The following is a 20,742-nucleotide window of genomic DNA, read 5'->3' as shown; positions in this document are numbered from 1 at the left end:
AGAGTATGTATAGTGGTAGTTATAATATATGTACATTCTACTAGGGTATAGTGGTAGTTATAATATATGTACATTCTACTAGGGTATAGTGGTAGTTATAATATATGTACATTCTACTATGGTATAGTGGTAGTTATAATATATGTACATTCTACTAGAGTATGTATAGTGGTAGTTATAATAGATGTACATTCTACTAGGGTATAGTGGTAGTTATAATATATGTACATTCTACTAGAGTATGTATAGTGGTAGTTATAATATATGTACATTCTACTAGGGTATAGTGGTAGTTATAATAGATGTACATTCTACTAGAGTATGTATAGTGGTAGTTATAATATATGTACATTCTACTAGGGTATAGTGGTAGTTATAATATATGTACATTCTACTAGGGTATAGTGGTAGTTATAATATATGTACATTCTACTAGGGTATAGTGGTAGTTATAATAATGTTCTTAATTGACTTGTCTAGTTAAATAAAATCAAACTCAACTCTGGACCTCTTAGCCTGTTCCACTGCATTGTTTCATTGTTCCCCTCTAATCAGGGACGGGTTTAGACCTGGGACACCAGGTGGGTGTAGTTAATGATCAGAACAGAAACCCAGCCGGCTCCGGACCTCGTAGGGTCACAGTGGAAATCCCTGTACTAGGGTATGTATAGTGATAGAGTTATGTCTGTGTTCTGTAGGTTAAACAGGGAGTGGTATATTTATATAATTGAGATGCAACACACAAACACATACAAACACACACACAACATGCACTTTTTTGCTTTCTGAAAGATGGACACATACGTGTGCACAAAGGCTTTCTCTTGGGTGCACACAGACACACAGACACAAACACACAGACACACAGACACAAACACACAGACACAAACACACAGACACACAGACACAAATACAACACACACGCACACAGGTGTTGTTAGTGATTCCTGCTGTGTAATGGCTTTAGCCATGTGAATGGCTGTGTAATGGCTGTGTAATGGCTGTGTAATGGCTGTGTAATGGCTGTGTAATGGCTGTGTAATTGCTTTAGCCATGTGAATGGCTGTGTAATGGCTGTGTAATGGCTGTGTAATGGCTGTGTAATTGCTTTAGCCATGTGAATGGAGAATAAAGGGTGTGATGAGAGAACTGATGACACCCTGATTAACACTCATTATTACCCAAGATGCACCACTTCACTGTCTTACAGTACATCATCCCTCTCTCTCTCTCTCTCTCTCTCTCTCTTCTCTCTGTTTCTCTCCCCCGTCCCCTTTCGCTCTCTGCCTCTACCTATTTCTCTCTCTCTGGCTCTCTCCCTGTTTCTCTCTCCCACCCTCCCCCCTCTCTCTGTGTCTGCATACCTCTAAGGTGCTGAGGCATTGGCTCACGTTTATCAGCGTACACAAAGAAATTCATCAGAATCCCCCCATCTCCTACCCCCTCCCTACACACTAGACACCTGAGAGCATTTTAAAGTCATGTTGCTACGATCAGATCTAGATATTACCTCAGGGACTAAAGGGGACATAGGTGCTAGGGTAAGGAGACATAGGCTAGGAGCTAGGGGACATAGGAGGTAGGGAAAGTAGACATAGGCTAGGAGGTAGGGTAAGTAGACAGGCTAGGAGCTAGGGGACATAGGAGGTAGGGTAAGTAGACAGGCTAGGAGCTAGGGGACATAGGAGCTAGAGTAAGGGGACAGGCTAGGAGCTAGGTGACATAGGAGCTAGGGTAAGGATACATCGTCTAGGAGCTAGGGGACGTAGGGAAAGTAGACATAGGCTAGGAGCTAGGGGACATAGGAGCTAGGGTAAGGAGACAGGCTAGGAGCTAGGGGACATAGGAGCTAAGGTAAGGAGACATAGGCTAGGAGCTAGGGGACATAGAAGCTAGGGTAAGGAGACAGGCTAGGAGCAAGGGGACATAGGAGCTAGGGTAAGGAGATGTAGGCTAGGAGCTAGGGGACATAGAAGGCTAGGAGCTAGGGTAAGGAGACATAGGCTAGGGGACATAGGAGCTAGGAGCTAGGGTAAGGAGACAGGCTAGGAGCTAGGGGACATAGAAGGCTAGGGGCTAGGGTAAGGAGACATAGGCTAGGAGCTAGGGGACATATAAGGCTAGGGGCTAGGGTAAGGAGATAGGCTAGGAGATAGGGGACATAGAAGGCTAGGAGCTGGGGTAAGGAGACACAAACTAGGAGCTAGGGGATATAGAAGGCTAGGAGCTAGTGTAAGGAGACGTAGGTTAGGAGCTAGGATAAGGAGACACAGGCTAGGAGCTAGGGGATATAGAAGGTTAGGAGCTAGGGTAAGGAGACGTAGGTTAGGAGCTAGGATAAGGAGACACAGGCTAGGAGCTAGGGGATATAGAAGGTTAGGAGCTAGGATAAGGAGACAAATGCTAGGCAGACAGATTGTACACTGTGTTCTAGTACTACTCCTCCAGCAGTCCTCCCATCACAGGGCTGGGCTGGGGAAAACCACACAGGACGAACATAAACATTAGATTAACCATTAGACACCACACAACGTGGGCCGCTGCCAGCCATTGTCTCAGAGGTGAGAAGAAGAACGTCAGATAGGCGTTTCACAAATGAAGTTATTATAAAACTGCATTGCTTGTTGTTATCAAAATGATTTTACGGTTGTAGGCCCTGTGTGTATAACCATACGTGTAAAAGTTATTTGCTTAGGTGTACACACACGTTTTATATCTCCATAGTTACACAAGCTTTAAATACGTTTTATATCTCCACAGTTACACAAGCTTTATATACGTTTTTATTCTCCAAAATACTACACACTTTCCCACTCAAGGTGTTGTGTCCCCCTCCCCTTCTTAATCTCCCACACCACCTCCCCCTCTCCCCCTCCTTAATAATAAGGCCTATAATTGTACCAAGGACTCCCGGGGCGACAGATGAGCAGAACACCTGAGCATCCTGACAGGTTCAATCACGACACCCTGACTGCTGTGTCAGCAGTCAATGTCTTTCTTTATCTCGCCGTTTCTCTCTCCATTCTCCCACTCTCATTCTCTCTTTCTCTCTATCTCCTCCCTCTCTTCTCTCTCACACACTCTCCCCATTTCTCTCTCCAGTGTCTCCCTCACCACTCTTCAACAATCCATAAATCAATCGTAAATGTGTATCAAAAGTTTAGGCACAGGGCTCGCGGTTGGTAGGCCCCGAGCTGTGCAGTGCGCACACGGACAACACTTCAAATAAACCTATCTTTGATATGTGCATTTAAACCATTCCTTCCCTTCGAAGCTACATGTAAACGTCGTTATGCTTCATTTGATTACTTTCGCTGTGATGAACAACAACAACAACACCCAACCCTTTGGTCTTGGTAAAGAAATGCAACCGGGCCACTTTTTTTGCACACCGCTGCAGGCAGTGTGAATGCGCTGGCTGCAAACCGTGGGATCGCGAAAGGAGAGATCTTTCCCCACTGTGGGTCGAATCGAAGAAGGGATTTGTCCTGAAGGGTGTCTTCTCTATTCTGTTTATTTGTTTTTATTACTTTTAATTTGTGAAGATCAAAATCTGTTGCAAACTTTTGGAATCAATCAGAAAGTCTAAAAGAGAGGCCATCATCTGGGAGGATTTTGATTGGGTTACATAAATTCAAGTGTGGCTTCCATTGAATCACTTTCTGTGCCATGTAGGCCTGTCTCAGCCAGGCATCTGTCATTATGTTGGGTGTTAAATCCACAATCAATCACAAACTGTCATGATCATCACTTACACAAACTGGCACACCCAATGGTTAACACAAACTGACTGACACACACACCCAATGGTACACACAAACTGTCTGACACACACACCCAATGGTACACACACACACACGCACGCACACACAAATTCAGAATTTTCGCTTAATGAGAAGCGCCCTAATGGACCGTTATGTAAAAGTAATAGAAAAACACTTGTAAATATTTCCCAAATGGCACCCTATTCCCTACATGGTACACTACTTTACCCTAATATACATCCCCAATGGCACCCTATTCTCTACATAGTGCACCAGGCCAAAAAGGCCAAAAAGATCACCAAGGACAACAACCACCCGAGCCACTGCCTGTTCACTCTGCTGTCATCCAGAAGGCGAGGTCAGTACAGGTGCATCAAAGCTGGGACCGAGAGACTGAAAAACAGCTTCTATCTCAAGGCCATCAGACTGTTAAACAGCCATCACTAACATTGACTGGCTGCTGCCAACATACTGACTTAAATCTCCAGCCACTTTAATAATTATAAATTGGATGTAATAAATGTACCACTAGTCACTTTAAACTATGTCACTTTATATAATGTTTACATAGCCTCATCTCATATGGAAATACTGTACTCTATACCATCTACTGCATCTTGCCACCTTGATGTAATTAAATGTATCACTAGCCACTTCAAACAATGCCACTTTATATAATGTTTACATACCCTACATTACTCATCTCATATGTAAATACTGTACTCTATATGATCAACTGCATCTTGCCTATGCCGTTCGGGCATCACTCATCCATATATATTTATATGTACATATTCTTTTTCATTCCTTTACACTTGTGTGTATAAGGTAGTTGTTGTGGAATTGGTAGCTTACTTGTTAGATATTACTGCATGGTCGGAACTAGAAGCACAAACATTTCGCTACACTCGCATTAACATCTGCTAACCATGTGTATGTGACAAATAACATTTGATTTGATTTGACTTTACCCTAAGATACATCCCTAATGGCACCCTATTCCCTACATAGTGCACTACTTTATCTTAAGATACATCCCTAATGGCACCCTATTCCCTACATAGTGCACTACTTTACCTTAAGATACATCCCTAATGGCACCCTATGCCCTACATAATGCACTACTTTCCAGTGGTGGTTAAAGTACCCAATTGTAAGTAGTACTTTAAAGTATTTTTACTTAAGTACTTTACATCCCTGCATAGGGCACTACTTTTCCACAGAGCCCTGTGGGCTGTCCTGTGTGCAGTGCCACGCCCTTAGCCACGTGACAGTCACATTAATACACAGTTCACCTCCCTGTACCTTCAGCTCCACCCAAAAGATCAAGGAACATTGGCCCGGGGCTGGGGGGTTCGGCTACCAGTGGCCAATTGCGCTTTACCGGGGCGTGGAGAGCGAGCCAGTGCCGCTGTATATATATATCCATCACTTAATACTCTGGATATTAACACTTGAAGCTCGGTGACAGTAGCCGCGGTCACAGGCTCTCTCAGCCTCTTCAGACCCTCGCCACCTCAGCAGCAGCAGCAAAAGCAGCAGTAGCAGTAGAGGACAGAAGACTGAAAGATAGGCAGTCTCTTTCTCTTGGCTAGAGCGTAGTCACTGTTGTAGTCGCGATCGATGAGTGTGTCCGGGAAGCAGCGGTTCTCCGCCAACTCTTTCTCCGGGTTCGGGAGCCGGAAGATGGCATTGTCCTCCGCCGGGGGGTCGTCAATGCGCTCCAGCTTCGGGAGCAGAATGGGCATTGGGGCCGGAGGAGGAGGCGCTAGTCTGGGCTTCGGGAAGGGCTTTGTAGACGGTGGAGGAGGAGGGTTCAGGATGTCATCCTCCAGCCACATGGCAGGTCTGGGGAGTGGGATGAGCACTGGTGGCGGCGGAGGCGGGATGTTCGGTGGCGGTGGAGGCGGTGGAGGAGGAGGTTTCGGGTACGGTGGAGGTGTTGAGGACACGTCGCTCGGCTTCGCCGGTAACGAGAAGCAGCACATGCACAACCTGAATGACCGCCTGGCAACCTACATGGAGAAGGTTCGCCAGCTGGAGGCCACCAACCACCAGCTGGAGGAGAAGCTGAAGACCTTCACCTTCAACAAGGTGGAGGCGCACGACCTGACCATCTACGACGCAACACTCAAACCACTCATGGAGCAGGTAGGGTTAAAACTATCTCTCTCCGTCTCTCTCCCTGAGCGAGCTTGCCATTTGTAAAAGTTGTGCCTAAAAGCGCACAAGAACTCTCCCACTGGGCACACACTGGTTCAATCAACTTTGTTCCCACATCATTTCATTGAAATTACGTTGAACCAATGTGGGACAGACGTTGAATTGACATACAGTATGTGCCCAGTGGGAGCCTACTGCTAAATGTCTTGGGATGTTTTTGCTAAAATAATATCCAGTATTGTAGATGATCTTATCTATATTTGCTATAGTCATATATGTTGTTGAGTGCATTATGGGGTATGTTATTGAGTGCATTATGGGCTATGTTGTTGAGTGCATTATGGGCTATGTTATTGAGTGCATTATGGGCTATGTTGTTGAGTGCATTATGGGCTATGTTATTGAGTACATTATGGGCTATGTTATTGAGAACATTGTGGGGTATGTTATTGAGTACATTATGGTTATTGAGTACATTATGAGGTACGGTTATTGAGTACATTATGGGGTATGTTATTGAGAACATTATGGGGTATGTTATTGAGTACATTATGGGTATGTTATTGAGTACATTATGGTTATTGAGTACATTATGAGGTATGTTATTGAGAACATTGTGGGGTATGATATTGAGTACATTATGGTTATTGAGTACATTATGAGGTACGGTTATTGAGTACATTATGGGGTATGTTATTGAGAACATTACGGGGTATGTTATTGAGTACATTATGGGGTATGTTATTGAGTACATTATGGGTATGTTATTGAGTACATTATGGTTATTGAGTACATTATGAGGTGTGTTATTGAGAACATTATGGGGTATGTTATTGAGTGCATTATGGGGTATGTTATTGAGTACATTAAGGGGTATGTTATTGAGTGCATTATGGGGTATGTTATTGAGTACATTATGGGGTATGTTATTGAGTGCATTCTAGGGTATGTAATTGAGTACATTATGGGGTATGTAATTGAGTACTCTATGGGGTATGTTACTGAGTGCATCATGGGGTATGTTACTGAGTGCATCATGGGGTATGTTATTGAGTGCATCATGGGGTATGTTACTGAGTGCATCATGGGGTATGTTGTTGAGTACATTATGAGGTATGTTATTGAGAACATTATGGGGTATGTTATTGAGTGCATTATGGGGTATGTTATTGAGTACATTATGGGATATGTTATTGAGTACATTATGCGGTATGTTATTGAATGCATTATGGGGTATGTTATTGAGTGCATTATGGGGTATGTTGTTGAGTGCATTATGGGGTATGTTGTTGAGTGCATTATGGGGTATGTTGTTGAGTGCATTATGGGGTATGTTGTTGAGTGCATTATGGGGTATGTTATTGAGTGCATTATGGGGTATGTTATTGAGTACATTATGAGGTGTGATATTGAGAACATTATGGGGTATGTTATTGAGTGCATTATGGGGTATGTTATTGAGTACATAATGGGGTATGTTATTGAGTGCATTATGGGGTATGTTGTTGAGTGCATTATGGGGTATGTTATTGAGTGCATTATGGGGTATGTTATTGAGTACATTATGGGGTATGTTATTGAGTACATTATGGTTATTGAGTACATTATGAGGTATGTTATTGAGAACATTATGGGGTATGTTATTGAGTGCATTATGGGGTATGTTATTGAGTGCATTATGGGGTATGTAATTGAGTACTCTATGGGGTATGTTACTGAGTGCATCATGGGGTATGTTACTGAGTGCATTATGGGGTATGTTGTTGAGTGCATTATGGGGTATGTTGTGGAGTGCATTATGGAGTATGTTGTTGAGTGCATTATGGGGTATGTTGTTGAGTGCATTATGGGGTATGTTGTTGAGTGCATTATGGGGTATGTTGTTGAGTGCATTATGGGGTATGTTGTTGAGTGCATTATGGGGTATTTTGTTGAGTGCATTATGGGGTATGTTGTTGAGTGCATTATGGGGTATGTTATTGAGTACATTATGGGTATGTTATTGAGTACATTAGGGTTATTGAGTACGTTATGAGGTATGCTATTGAGTGCATTATGGGGTATGTTGTTGAGTGCATTATGGGGTATGTTGTTGAGTGCATTATCAGTATGTTGTTGAGTGCATTATGGGGTATTTTGTTGAGTGCATTATGGGGTATGATGTTGAGTACATTATGGGGTATGTTGTTGAGTGCATTATGGGGTATGTTGTTGAGTACATTATGGGGTATGTTATTGAGTACATAATTTGAATACCTTACTACATGCCCTAAAAACGTCTTTGGAAGTTATTTCTCAAAAAATTATATGATATTTTTGAAAAGCATCATCATTTTTTAAATGAATTGTGGGACACACACACACACACACACACACACACACACACACAGTGTCTGACTCCTGTCTCTGTCTGCAGCTCATGGGTTTCCTGATACAGAACACTCAGATTGCTGTGGAGATCGACAACGCCAAGCTGACCGCTGACGACTTCAGAGTCAAGTAGGATGGATGGATGAATGATTGGATGGATGGATGATTGGATGGATGGATGGATAAATGGATGGATGAATACTTTAGTGTCCTTGGCAACATTTTGAGTAGATTGTCATGGAAACTTGATTGAATTATTTTCTTCATTAAGGTATCTCATTGATACATAGTGGACATATCCTGAACAGTGAAACAGGTTTTAAGTCCTGGAGGAGAATGTTTATTTATGCACCACTCCCACACAGTTGTTACCTATATAATTAATCAACAATATATACACTATGTCTCAATGAAGTAGGTACCAGTTGTTACCTATATAATTAATCAACAATATATACACTGTCTCAATGAAGTAGGTACCAGTTGTTACCTATATAATTAATCAACAATATGCACACTGTCTCAATTAAGTAGATACCAGTTGTTACCTATATAATTAATCAGCAATATATACACAACAATATATACACTGTCTCAATGAAGTAGGGACCAATAAAACCAGTTGTACCCTATAGAATTAATCAACAATATATACACTATGTCTCAATGAAGTCGATACCAATAAAGAAAATAATTCAATCAGCTGTAGCCTATAGATAGTCCAAACAACTCAATTCATTACTTAATCCTCATCTTCTCCTACAGACCAAGTCTATTGGGCAATTTGTTGTCAGGAAATGGCAAGAACGTGAATTAGAAGACACAGCTGTTAGCCTGGTACCAGTCTGTTTGTGCTAACATTCCACTCATTTTTACGTCCTGTCACATTCCAAACAGGGAGTGGCAAGGAGTGGAACGATAGCACTAACAGACAGGTGCCCAGGCTAACAGCTTTGGTTCGGGAGATGCTCACCGTTATCATAGGCTACTTCTATAGGGTCTTTCCTTGTAGTTGGAACCCCACTGATTTTCTTCATTATCGATCACTCTCAGATTACAAAACATATATTTCTTATAACAAAACCATGGCAGTTATCGAGTTCACCTGACCCGGTGTTGAAATAATAGAACTAGAATGATTCTGTTTCTATGGTTGAAATGCTCACTGTGTGTAGTGTGTAGGCTATGAACTAGTTCTATTGGTCCTTATCTTGCAGTTGTCAATCAATCACAGTCATTTCTTAAACAATCTCTTAAGGATCTGCCCCTTTTTTCAATTTTCGCCTAAAATGACATACCCAAATCTAACTGCCTGTAGCTCAGGACCTGAAGCAAGGATATGCATATTCTTAATAACATTTGAAAGGAAACACTTTGAAGTTTGTGGAAATGTTAAATTAATGTAGGAGAATATAAAACATTAGATCTGGCAAAAGATAGTACAAAGAAAAAAACATGCGTTTTTTGTATTATTTTTTTGTACCATCATCTTTGAAACGCAAGAGAAAAGCCATAATGTATTATTCCAGCCCAGGCGCATTTTAGATTTTGGCCAGTAGATGGCAGCAGTGCATGCGCAACCTTTTAGACTGATCCAATGAACCCTTGCATTTCTGTTCAAAATGTTGCATCAAGACTGCCCAAATGTGCCTAATTGGTTTATTAATACAAAATACAAGTTCATAATTGTCCACTCTCAAACAATAGCATGGTATTCGTTCACTGTAATAGCTACTGTAAAATGGACAGTGCAGTTAGATTAATAAGAATTTAAGCTTTCTGCCCATATCAGATATGTCTATGTCCTGGGATATGTTCTTGTTACTTACAACCTCATGCTAATCACATTAGCCTACGTTAGCTCAACCCTCCCGCGGGGGGACCCACCAATCCTGTAGAGTTAAAGCCCTTTTTACATCAGCAGTTGTCACAAAAGGGCTTTACAGATACCCAGCCTAAAACCCCACAGAGCTGACGGATCTGTCATTCAACTCTCTGGGCCTGTTATTATGGTGTCATCTTGATTCATTGTATTTCTGCCAGGTGGGAGAATGAGCTGTCTTCGCGCCAGTGTGTGGAGGGGGACATTGGGGGTCTAAGGAACCTGCAGCGGGAGTTTGAGATGAACATCACAGCCATGATGCAGGACTTGCAGGGGTACGAGAACGAACGGGTCTCCATGGCGAAGAGCCATGAAGAGGTGAGGGCACACCTGTCTCTGTCTCTTTTTCTCTCGCTCTCTCTTTCTCTGTTTCTCTCTCTGTCCATCTCTCTCTCCCTCTCTGTTTCTCTCTCTGTCCATCTCTCTCTCCCTCTCTGTTTCTCTCCCTCTCTGTTTCTCTCTGTCCATCTCTCTCTCCCTCTCTGTTTCTCTCTGTCCATCTCTCTCTCCCTCTCTGTTTCTCTCGGTCTATCTCTCTCTCCCTCTCTGTTTCTCTCGGTCTATCTCTCTCTCCCTCTCTGTTTCTCTCTCTGTCCATCTCTCTCCCTCTGTTTCTCTCTCTGTCCATCTCTCTCTTTCTCTGTTTCTCTCTGTGTCCATCTCTTTCTCTGTTTCTCTCTCTGTCCATCTCTCTCTCCCTCTCTGTTTCTCTCTGTCCATCTCTTTCTCTGTTTCTCTCGGTCTATCTCTCTCTCCCTCTCTGTTTCTCTCTCTGTCCATCTCTCTCTCCCGTTGTGTTTCTCTCTCTGTCCATCTCTCTCTCTCTCTCTGTTTCTCTCTGTCCATCTCTCTCTCCCTCTCTGTTTCTCTCTGTCCATCTCTTTCTCTGTTTCTCTCGGTCTATCTCTCTCTTCCTCTGTGTTTCTTTCTCACCCTCTGACCCCTAACCTGTGACCTCTCTAGGAGCTGTTGTCCATGCGTGGGGGGATGACAGGCCAGGTGAACGTGGATGTCCAGGCTGCTAAGAGCCAGGACCTGTCTCTGATGCTGGCTGAAGTCAGGTCGGAGTACGAGGCGGCCGTGGAGAAAAACCGCAGACAGGCCGAGGCCTGGTACATGAAACAGGTCTGTTACCACGCCAACGCAGGCACGACCGCAGGCCAACATTAAAACATGTATCAGAGGTGTGTGTGTGTGTGAGCGTGCGTGCGTGTGTGTGTGTGACGTGTGTCTCTCTGTGTGGTGTGTGTGTGTGACGTGTGTCTCTCTGTGTGGTGTGTGTGTGTGACGTGTGTCTCTCTGTGTGGTGTGTGTGTCAGGTGGAGATGAAGCAGGCAGAGTCGGCGGTGCTGATGGAGACGACCACGACGACCACGTCGGAGATGACAGAGTTACGGAACCGCTACCAGACCCTACAGATGGAATACCAGGGACTACATATGGGGGTGGGTCACACACACACACCCTACAGATGGAATACCAGGGACTACGTATGGGGGTGGGTCACACACACACACCCTACAGATGGAATACCAGGGACTACGTATGGGGGTGGGTCACACACACACACCCTACAGATGGAATACCAGGGACTACGTATGGGGGTGGGTCACACACACACACCCTACAGATGGAATACCAGGGACTACGTATGGGGGTGGGTCACACACACACACCCTACAGATGGAATACCAGGGACTACGTATGGGGGTGTGTCACACACACACACACACACACACACACACACACACACACACACACACACACACACACACACACACACACACACACACTATACAAACCCTGCCATGCCCACTCACTCACTATACCCCCCAATTGTCCCCACTTCCAATCCCTTCCAATCATGCTAAATGTGTGTGTCTTCCGTGTGTGTATGTGCACCTGTGTGTGTGTTTCCTTCGTGTCTCTCTCTCTGTTTGCCCCCCACCCTGCCCTCCTCCAGATGGCTAACCTAGAGGCCAGGCTGTTGGAGGTTCAGTCCCAGTTCCAGCAACGTCTGTCTGGGTATAGTGGCAAGGTGATGGGCCTGGAGGGAGAACTGACCTCTATAAGGGCCAGCACCACTGAGCAGAGCCAGGACTATCAGGTACAGTAAACATACCTCTATACTGAATCACTCACAATCACTGATTAGGGATTCAATCCAAGGAGTACAGAGTAGCGTTACAGAGTAGCGTTACAGAGTAGCGTTACAGAGTAGCGTTACAGAGCAGCGTTACAGAGCAGCGTTACAGAGCAGCGTTACAGAGCAGCGTTACAGAGCAGCGTTACAGAGTAGCGTTACAGAGCAGGGTTACAGAGCAGCGTTACAGAGTAGCGTTACAGAGCAGCGTTACAGAGCAGCGTTACAGAGCAGCGTTACAGAGCAGCGTTACAGAGCAGGGTTACAGAGCAGCGTTACAGAGCAGCGTTACAGAGCAGCGTTACAGAGCAGCGTTACAGAACAGCGTTACAGAGCAGCGTTACAAAGCAGCGTTACAGAGGAGCGTTACAGAGCAGCGTTACAGACAGCTCACAATGCGTAATTTCTCCAGCATTCACGGATGTCGCATAAGCGCTGCGAATGCCGGCTCAATCATAAACTACCTCTCCACTTCTCTCCCTCGCTCCCTCTCTCCCCCTTCCCTCTCTCTACCACCCTCTCTCCCTCCCCTCTCTCCCCCTCTCTCTCTACCACTCTCTCTCCCTCCCCTCTCTCCCCCCTCTCTCTCTACCACCCTCTCTCCTCCTCTCTCTATACCACCCTCTCTCCCTCCCCTCTCTCCCCCCTCTCTCTCTACCACCCTCTCTCCCCCTCTCTCCCTCCCCTCTCTCCCCCCTCTCTCTCTACCACCCTCTCTCCCCCTCTCTCCCTCCCCTCTCTCCCCCCTCTCTCTCTACCACCCTCTCTCCCCCTCTCTCTATACCACCCTCTCTCCCTCCTCTCTCTCTACCACCCTCTCTCCCTCCTTTCCCCCTCTTTCTTTCTCTCTCTCCCTCTACCCACCCCCCGCTCTCTACCTCCCCTCTCTCGCTCTCTACCTCCCCCTCTCTCACTCGCTCTCCCAGATCCTTCTGAACATCAAGAGTCGTCTAGAGATGGAGATCCAGCAGTATAAGCATCTGCTGGAGGGAGCCAGCCTGGGAGGGGGCATGATCTCTGGAGGGGCTGACCTGGGAGGGGGCATGATCTCTGGAGGGGCTGACCTGGGAGGGGGCATGGTGGTCTCTGGAGGGGCCAGGAGGTCGGCAGGTAAAACTTGTTAGTTAGGATCACTCTCAGCCCATGCATGAAAGGCTGATCTTTCAAGAGTCTGTAAAATACAAAAAGAAAACATTTGAAGTACAAAGTTATGGAATCACAGCTCTTATCATTTACATTTTAGTCATTTAGCAGACGCTCTTATCCAGAGCGACTTACAGTAGTGAATACATATATTTCATTTTCATTTCATGCATTTTTTTTTTGTACTGGCCCCCTGTGGGAATCGAACCCACAACCCTGGCATTGCACACACCATGCTCTACCAACTGAGCCACAGGAAAGGATTATCAAGTATTGAGTACAACAGTATGAGTCATAAAACCCAGAAATGGTTCCAATCGTTTTTTCACCATTCATTTTTCCATCTGGGATTTTGGAACTACTTTTATTCAATTAGCATGTCCAATTTTTTGGAGTAAATTTAGGCAAATATATTGGTAAAACTCACACTTTCCGAGAGAATTACACGGCTATCAAAACATCACGCCAAGGTACAGTGCATTCGGAAAGTATTCAGACCCCTTGACTTTTTTCCAGATTTTGTTACGTTATATCCTAATTCTTAAAATTGATTAAATCGTTTTTTTCCCTCATGAATATAAACACAATACCCCATAATGACAATGCATTGTAGCAAAAAAATACAAAATATAAAACGGAAACATCACATTTACATAAATATTCAGATCCTTTACTCAGTACTTTGTTGAAGCACCTTTGGCAGAGATTACAGCCTCGAGTCTTCCTGGGTATGACGCTATAAGCGTGTCACACCTGTATTTGGGGAATTTCTCCCATTCTACTCTGCAGATCCTCTAAAGCTCTGTCAGGTTGGATGGGAAGCGTCGCTGCACAGCTATTTTCAGGTCTCTCCAGAGATGTTCTATCGGGTTCAAGTCTGGGCTCTGGCTGGGCCACTCAAAGACATTCAGAGACTTGTCCCGAAGCCACTCCTGTGTTGTCTTGGCTGTGTGCTAAGGGTCGTTGCTTAGGGTACTGAGCGCTCTGGAGCAGGTTTTCATCAAGGGTCTCTCTGTACTTTGCTCCGTTCATCTTTCCCTCGATCCTGACTAGTCTACCAGTCCCTGTCGCTGAAAAACATCCCCACAGCATGATGCTGCCACCACCGTGCTTCACCGTAGGAATGGTGCCAGGTTTCCTCCAGCGTGACGCTTGGCATTCAGGCCAAAGAGTTCAATCTTGGTTTCATCCGACCAGAGAATCTTGTTTGTCATGTTCTGAGAGTCCTTTAGTTGCCTCTTGGAAAAATCCAAGCGGGCTGTCATGTGACTTTTACTAAGGAGTGTCTTCCGTCTGGCCACTCTACAATAAAGGCCTGATTGATGGAGTGCTGGAGAGATGGCAGTCCTTCTGGAAGGTTCTCCACAGAGGAACTCTGGAGCTCTGTCAGAGTGACGATCAGGTTCTTGGTCACCTCTTTGACCAAGGCCCTTCTCCCCCGATTGCTCAGTTTGGCCAGGCGGCCAGCTCTAGGAAGAGTCTTGGTGGTCCAAACTTCTTCCATTTAAGAATGATGGAGGCCACTGTGTTCTTGGGGACCTTCAATGCTGCAGAAATTCCCCAGATCTGTGCCTCGACACAATCCTGTATCGGAGCTCTACGGACAATTCCTTTGACCTCATGACTTTTGCTCTGACATGCACTGTCAACTTTGGGACCTTATATACACAGGTGTGTGCCTTTCCCAATCATGTCCAATCAATTGAATTTACCACAGGTGGACTCCAATCAAATTGTAGAAACATCTCAAGGATGATCAATGGAAACAGGATGCACCTGAACTAAATTTTGAGTCTCATAGTAAAGGGTCTGAATACTTATGTAAATAAGGTATTTCTGTTTTTTAATTTTTAATACATTTGCAAACATTTCTAAAAACCTGTTTTCGCTTTGTCATTATGGGGTATTGGGTGTAGATTGAGGAAAAACATTTATTTAATCAAGTTTAGAATTAGGCTGTAACGTAACAAAATGTGGAAAGGAAGGGGTCTGAATGCTTTCCGAATCACCGTAACCTACACCAAACACACGCTTCATTTGAAGTGTTTGTAAAATTCACGACGTGAAATATTAATGGCATAAAAAATCATTGGAACCATTTCTGGTGTTCAATCGTAAATTACCTCTCCATTTCTCTCCCTCGCTCCCTCTCTTCCCCTTCCCTTCCCTCTCCTCTCCCCCTCTCTCTACCTCCCTCCCCTCTATCTCTACCACCCTCTCTCTACCACCCTCCTCTCCCCCTCTCTCTCTCTACCATCCTCTCTCCCCCTCTCTCTCTCTACCATCCTCTCTCCCCCTCTCTCTCTACCACCCTCTCTCCCCCGCTCTCTCTACCACCCTCCTCTCCCCCGCTCTCTCTACCACCCTCTCTCTCTCTACCACCCTCCTCTCCCCCTCTCTCTCTCTACCACCCTCCTCTCCCCCTCTCTCTCTTTACCATCCTCTCTCCCCCTCTCTCTCTCTACCATCCTCTCTCCCCCTCTCTCTCTACCACCTTCTCTCACCACCCTCTCTCTCTACCACCCTCTATCCCCCTCTCTCTCTACCACCATTTCTGGTGTTTTTATGGGTAATATGACTCGTCCACTGGGGTGGACTATTGCTTTATATGTACATGTTTTAAACGTCTTATTAACACGTTTGTCTATGTACTCAGGTAAGACTGTTGTGACCAGAACCACTGTGTTGGAGGTGAAATCCTCGGGAAGAGGAGTGGGGACGGGAGGAAGTTCCATGCATTCCACTAGCTCTACCTCCAGCAGTTCTGGGGGCGGGGCAGCCATGATGTCATCAGGAGGCGCCGCAATGGTGTCCGGCGGCGGATCAGCCACAGCGCGATCAGGAGGAGGCACGGCGCCATCAGCAGGCGGCACGGCGCCATCAGCAGGCGGCACGGCGCCATCAGCAGGCGGCACGGCGCCATCAGGAGGAGGCACGGAGCCATCAGGAGGAGGCACGGCGCCATCAGGAGGAGGCACGGCGCCATCAGGAGGAGGCACGGCGCCATCAGGAGGAGGCACGGCGCCATCAGGAGGAGGCACGGCGCCATCAGGAGGAGGCACGGCGCCATCAGCAGGAGGCACGGCGCCATCAGGAGGAGGCACGGCGCCATCAGCTGGCGGCACGGCGCCATCAGCTGGCGGCACGGCGCCATCAGCAGGCGGCACGGCGCCATCAGGAGGCGGCACGGCTCCATCAGCAGGCGGAACGGCGCCAGCAGCAGGAGGCACGGCGCCAGCAGCAGGAGGCACGGCGCCATCAGGAGGAGGCACGGCGCCATCAGGAGGAGGCACGGCGCCATCAGGAGGCGGCACGGCGCCATCAGCAGGCGGCACGGCGCCATCAGCAGGAGGCACGGCGCCATCAGCAGGAGGCACGGCGCCATCAGCAGGAGGCACGGCGCCATCAGCAGGAGGCACGACGCCATCATCAGGCGGCACGGCGCCATCAGGAGGCGGCACGGCGCCATCAGCAGGAGGTACGGCGCCATCAGGAGGCGGCACGGCGCCATCAGGAGGCGGCACGGCGCCATCAGCAGGCGGCACGGCGCCATCAGGAGGCGGCACGGCGCCATCAGCAGGCGGCACGGCGCGATCAGCAGGAGGCACGGCGCCATCAGCAGGAGGCACGACGCCATCAACAGGCGGCACGGCGCCATCAGCAGGAGGCACGGCGCCATCAACAGGCGGCACTGCGCCATCAGGAGGCGGCACGGCGCCATCAGCAGGAGGCACGGCGCCATCAGGAGAAGGCACGGCGCCATCAGCAGGCGGCACGGCTCCATCAGGAGGCGGCACTGCACCATCAGCAGGCGGCACGGCGCCATCAGGAGGAGGCACGGCGCCATCAGCAGGCGGCACGGCGCCATCAGCAGGAGGCACGGCGCCATCAGCAGGAGGCACGGCGCCATCAGCAGGAGGCACGGCGCCATCAGCAGGAGGCACGGCGCCATCAGGAGGCGGCACGGCGCCATCAGCAGGCGGCACGGCGCCAGCAGCAGGAGGCACGGCGCCAGCAGCAGGCGGCACGGCGCCATCAGGAGGAGGCACGGCGCCATCAGCAGGGGGCACGGCGCCATCAGCAGGAGGCACGGCGCCATCAGCAGGCGGCACGGCGCCATCAACAGGCGGCACGGCGCCATCAGCAGGAGGCACGGCGCCATCAGGAGGCGGCACGGCGCCATCAGGAGGCGGCACGGCGCCATCAGCAGGCGGCACGGCGCCAGCAGCAGGAGGCACGGCGCCAGCAGCAGGAGGCACGGCGCCAGCAGCAGGCACGGCGCCATCAGGAGGCACGGCGCCATCAGCAGCCGGCACGGCGCCATCAGGAGGAGGCACGGCGCCATCAGCAGCCGGCACGGTGACATCAGGCGGAGGCGTCGCAATGGTGTCCGGCGGGGGACCAGCTCTCATGTCATCAGGAGGCGTCGCAATAGTGTCCGGTGGGGGACCAGCCACGGTGTCATCAGGAGGTGCCGCGACGGTGTCCGGCGGAGGTTCCATCATGATGTCATCGGGCGGGGGCATGACCGTGTCCGGTAGCAACTCGTCTTCCACCAGCTTGTCGACCAGCTCCACCATGGAAGGTGAACATAGAGATATAATAACTAGACCAGCTCCACCATGGAAGGTGAACATAGAGATATAATAACTAGACCAGCTCCAACATGGAAAGTGAGCATAGAGATATAATAACTAGACCAGCTCCACCATGGAAGGTGAGCATAGAGATGTAATAACTAGACCAGCTCCACCATGGAAGGTGAGGATAGAGATATTACAACCTTGAAAAAAAGATTTTGCTACTCAATGTCTCTCTCTCTCTCTCTCCGTCTCTCTCTCTCTCAGGTAAAGTCTCTACTGGTGATATTACCAAAGTTCCCATATAGTGATTCCCTTCTCTGATCCACGTCACAACACTCTCCAGGACCACGGAACCCCACACCCCCCCCCCCACACCCACACACACCCACACACACACACACACCCACACACACCCACACACACACACACACCCACACACACCCACACACACACACACACACACACACACACACACACACACACACACACACACACACACACACACACACACACACACACACACACACACACACACACACACGACGTGTAGCCTCTCTCTTCTACTAACACACAGCTCACCTGGCAGAACACACACAGTCCACATTCTGACCTGAACATCATGACCTGTAGCCTCTCTCTCTTCTGTTTTATTTAAATTACATTTGACGTTTCCATTTATAATAAAAACCTGACCCTACAATGAGATGTATTTGTTTGTGTTTTACTGAGTATTTCATTGTTTAAGATGACGCTGCATTGATGGTGTGCTAAATCAAAGGATTATGATCTATGATACATGTCTTTTAGATTAGAATGAATGGAATTCAATGGGCAGGGGAACCTGATCCTAGCAGGGCGGAAATCCCGGGGGAGACGGGGGGGACACGACCCCCCCATCCTGGGAAAAATATGATTTGTCCCCCCCAATATATCACTGAAACATAACTATGTAATTTAAATAATATTAATAATACGCAATGAAAGCAATTGTGCTGATTATAGACACTTAATAGCGCGTTTTTAAGTTTCAAAAAATTGCGACCCCCCCACCCTTTGCCTCACAATGGTTTGATCCACTGCCAGTTCCTTAGTTGGCAAGGTAACAGAGGGGTCGTATCCACTGTCTGAAAGGCACTCAATGAACGTAACTGACGTGAGGTTAATCCAGTCAATCGCGCACACACACTAGCTGAATATGCAGAGCTAGCGCGCAAATATTAACTATTAAGCTAGCTAGTACCTATTCCATTTATGTGGCCTCGTCAAAGATGGAATCTTTGCTATAGTCAATTTATTCCAAGATCAGCATGCAGATGATGTAAGTTAGTGCTTCAAAGTCCCTGTGATAAGGTTAGCGACAAACTGGAGTCCAAACTGAACAGAACTACACTCTCTTCTACCATTGTCTTAAATATATTTAATGGTCTCGTTGCAAAAGCTAAATTGTCGCAAGGGAACTTTTATTTATTTATTTTATTTCACCTTTATTTAACCCGTGTAGCAAAGATTATAGCAAACACCACTGAAACGGAATTGGTGCTCGCTAGCTTTGGAAATTCAGCTATTGTTGGAAGCCAGCCAATATGAAACAAACTATTAAAATTACAAAAGGTTGCAGCATATGTTGTGTAAATGGTGAACTCATTCAGCTGTCAACTCTTGTCATTTTAATCCGTTTCACATTTACTAGCTACCTTTTAGATCGAAGCCCAAATAGAATGATAAAAGATAAGATGATAGAAGCCCATCTCCTACTGTAAATAACCTACACACTGTGTGTGTGTGTAGCCAGCCAGGTAGAAAAATGGCAGAAAAATAAAAGACGGACATCAGAGTATTTTTCAGTACACCAAAACGCATAGTAAGAACCCTAGTAGCCTAATATCTCAAAGACTAGTTGATAAAATGTTCATAAGAAAGAAATGAAATTCTAATGGAAATGTTTCACAATGATGTCATTAGGCAGAGCAGGCAACAGATGGCACACAGACAGCAGAGTTGGGGACAGATATGCAGGGACAGACTGGCAGAGACAGGGAGTCTCAGGTAAGTTTGTTGAGTCTTTGTTTGGCAACATTATGAAAGGTTCTCAATTTTTTTAACTTGTAAAATAGGAACATAATTGGAAAATGCCATGGATACCCCCACTCTCAACTTAAACTGGTGACTGAACTAAGATTTGTTAAAGGCAATGGTATTGCTGTTGTGATTAGTTGTGTAGTTTTGGGTACCGGTAGTTAGGAGTACGGCAAACACCTTATTTCTTTGGTTCCTCAATATACATTTACCATATTACAATGTAGGCTATGTGTTACAGCACTACTTTTGGTGTCCCCCCCAGACACACATTAAACCTAGTCCTGGAAGAAACACCAATCTCCATTCAAAGGGTGTTGAAGCCATATAAATATATGAACCCTGGTTTAGTGAAGTCCAAATCCACACAGTAATAATTCTATGACTCAGTATGTTTGTTTTAGTGGTTTATTGCGCCATCCTCAGGACTTGACAGGTATTACAATCAGACTAACAGAAACCCTCTCAGGTACATTACAGATGAAACATCAGTCTATCACTTTTAAATTGTTACATTTCGACTATTTTACTAATGATACAAGTTAAGCATTTTCACACACACACCATAGAGTCATACAGACAACATGGTGAGTAATTATACACTACCGACTGATATCA

At 46.6% G+C, this 20,742-nt stretch overlaps 1 protein-coding gene across 2 annotated transcripts; it reads left to right on the top strand.

Moving 5' to 3' along the window:
- The first annotated feature begins 5,194 nt into the window (after window positions 1–5,194).
- LOC115177876 (keratin, type I cytoskeletal 9-like) lies at window positions 5,195–18,752 on the top strand. Of its 2 annotated transcripts, XM_029738872.1 has the most exons (10): window positions 5,195–5,915; window positions 8,344–8,426; window positions 10,341–10,497; window positions 11,143–11,304; window positions 11,499–11,624; window positions 12,143–12,286; window positions 13,249–13,432; window positions 16,122–16,565; window positions 16,713–18,050; window positions 18,313–18,752. In XM_029738872.1, exons 1-10 carry the CDS (start codon window positions 5,388–5,390, stop codon window positions 18,351–18,353), a joined length of 3,207 nt encoding a protein of 1,068 aa, XP_029594732.1. In that variant the 5' UTR covers window positions 5,195–5,387; the 3' UTR covers window positions 18,354–18,752. The 2 variants fall into 2 exon arrangements, with proteins under 2 accessions (XP_029594732.1, XP_029594731.1); XM_029738871.1 differs by having other exon boundaries at window positions 16,122–18,050.
- Window positions 18,753–20,742: the final 1,990 nt, after the last annotated feature.

This window comes from Salmo trutta, chromosome 38, assembly GCF_901001165.1.
Source record: "Salmo trutta chromosome 38, fSalTru1.1, whole genome shotgun sequence".
Taxonomy (NCBI): Eukaryota; Metazoa; Chordata; class Actinopteri; order Salmoniformes; family Salmonidae; genus Salmo; species Salmo trutta.
This window is presented reverse-complemented; position numbering and strand designations above follow the sequence as displayed.

Excerpts from the sequence above, each read along its gene's own strand:
- LOC115177876 (XM_029738871.1), top strand. The coding sequence starts at position 5,388 with ATGAGTGTGTCCGGGAAGCAGCGGTTCTCCGCCAACTCTTTCTCCGGG. Across the intron at positions 5,916-8,343 it reads TCAAACCACTCATGGAGCAG|CTCATGGGTTTCCTGATACA; the intron begins GTAGGGTTAAAA and ends CTCTGTCTGCAG. Across the intron at positions 10,498-11,142 it reads TGGCGAAGAGCCATGAAGAG|GAGCTGTTGTCCATGCGTGG; the intron begins GTGAGGGCACAC and ends TGACCTCTCTAG.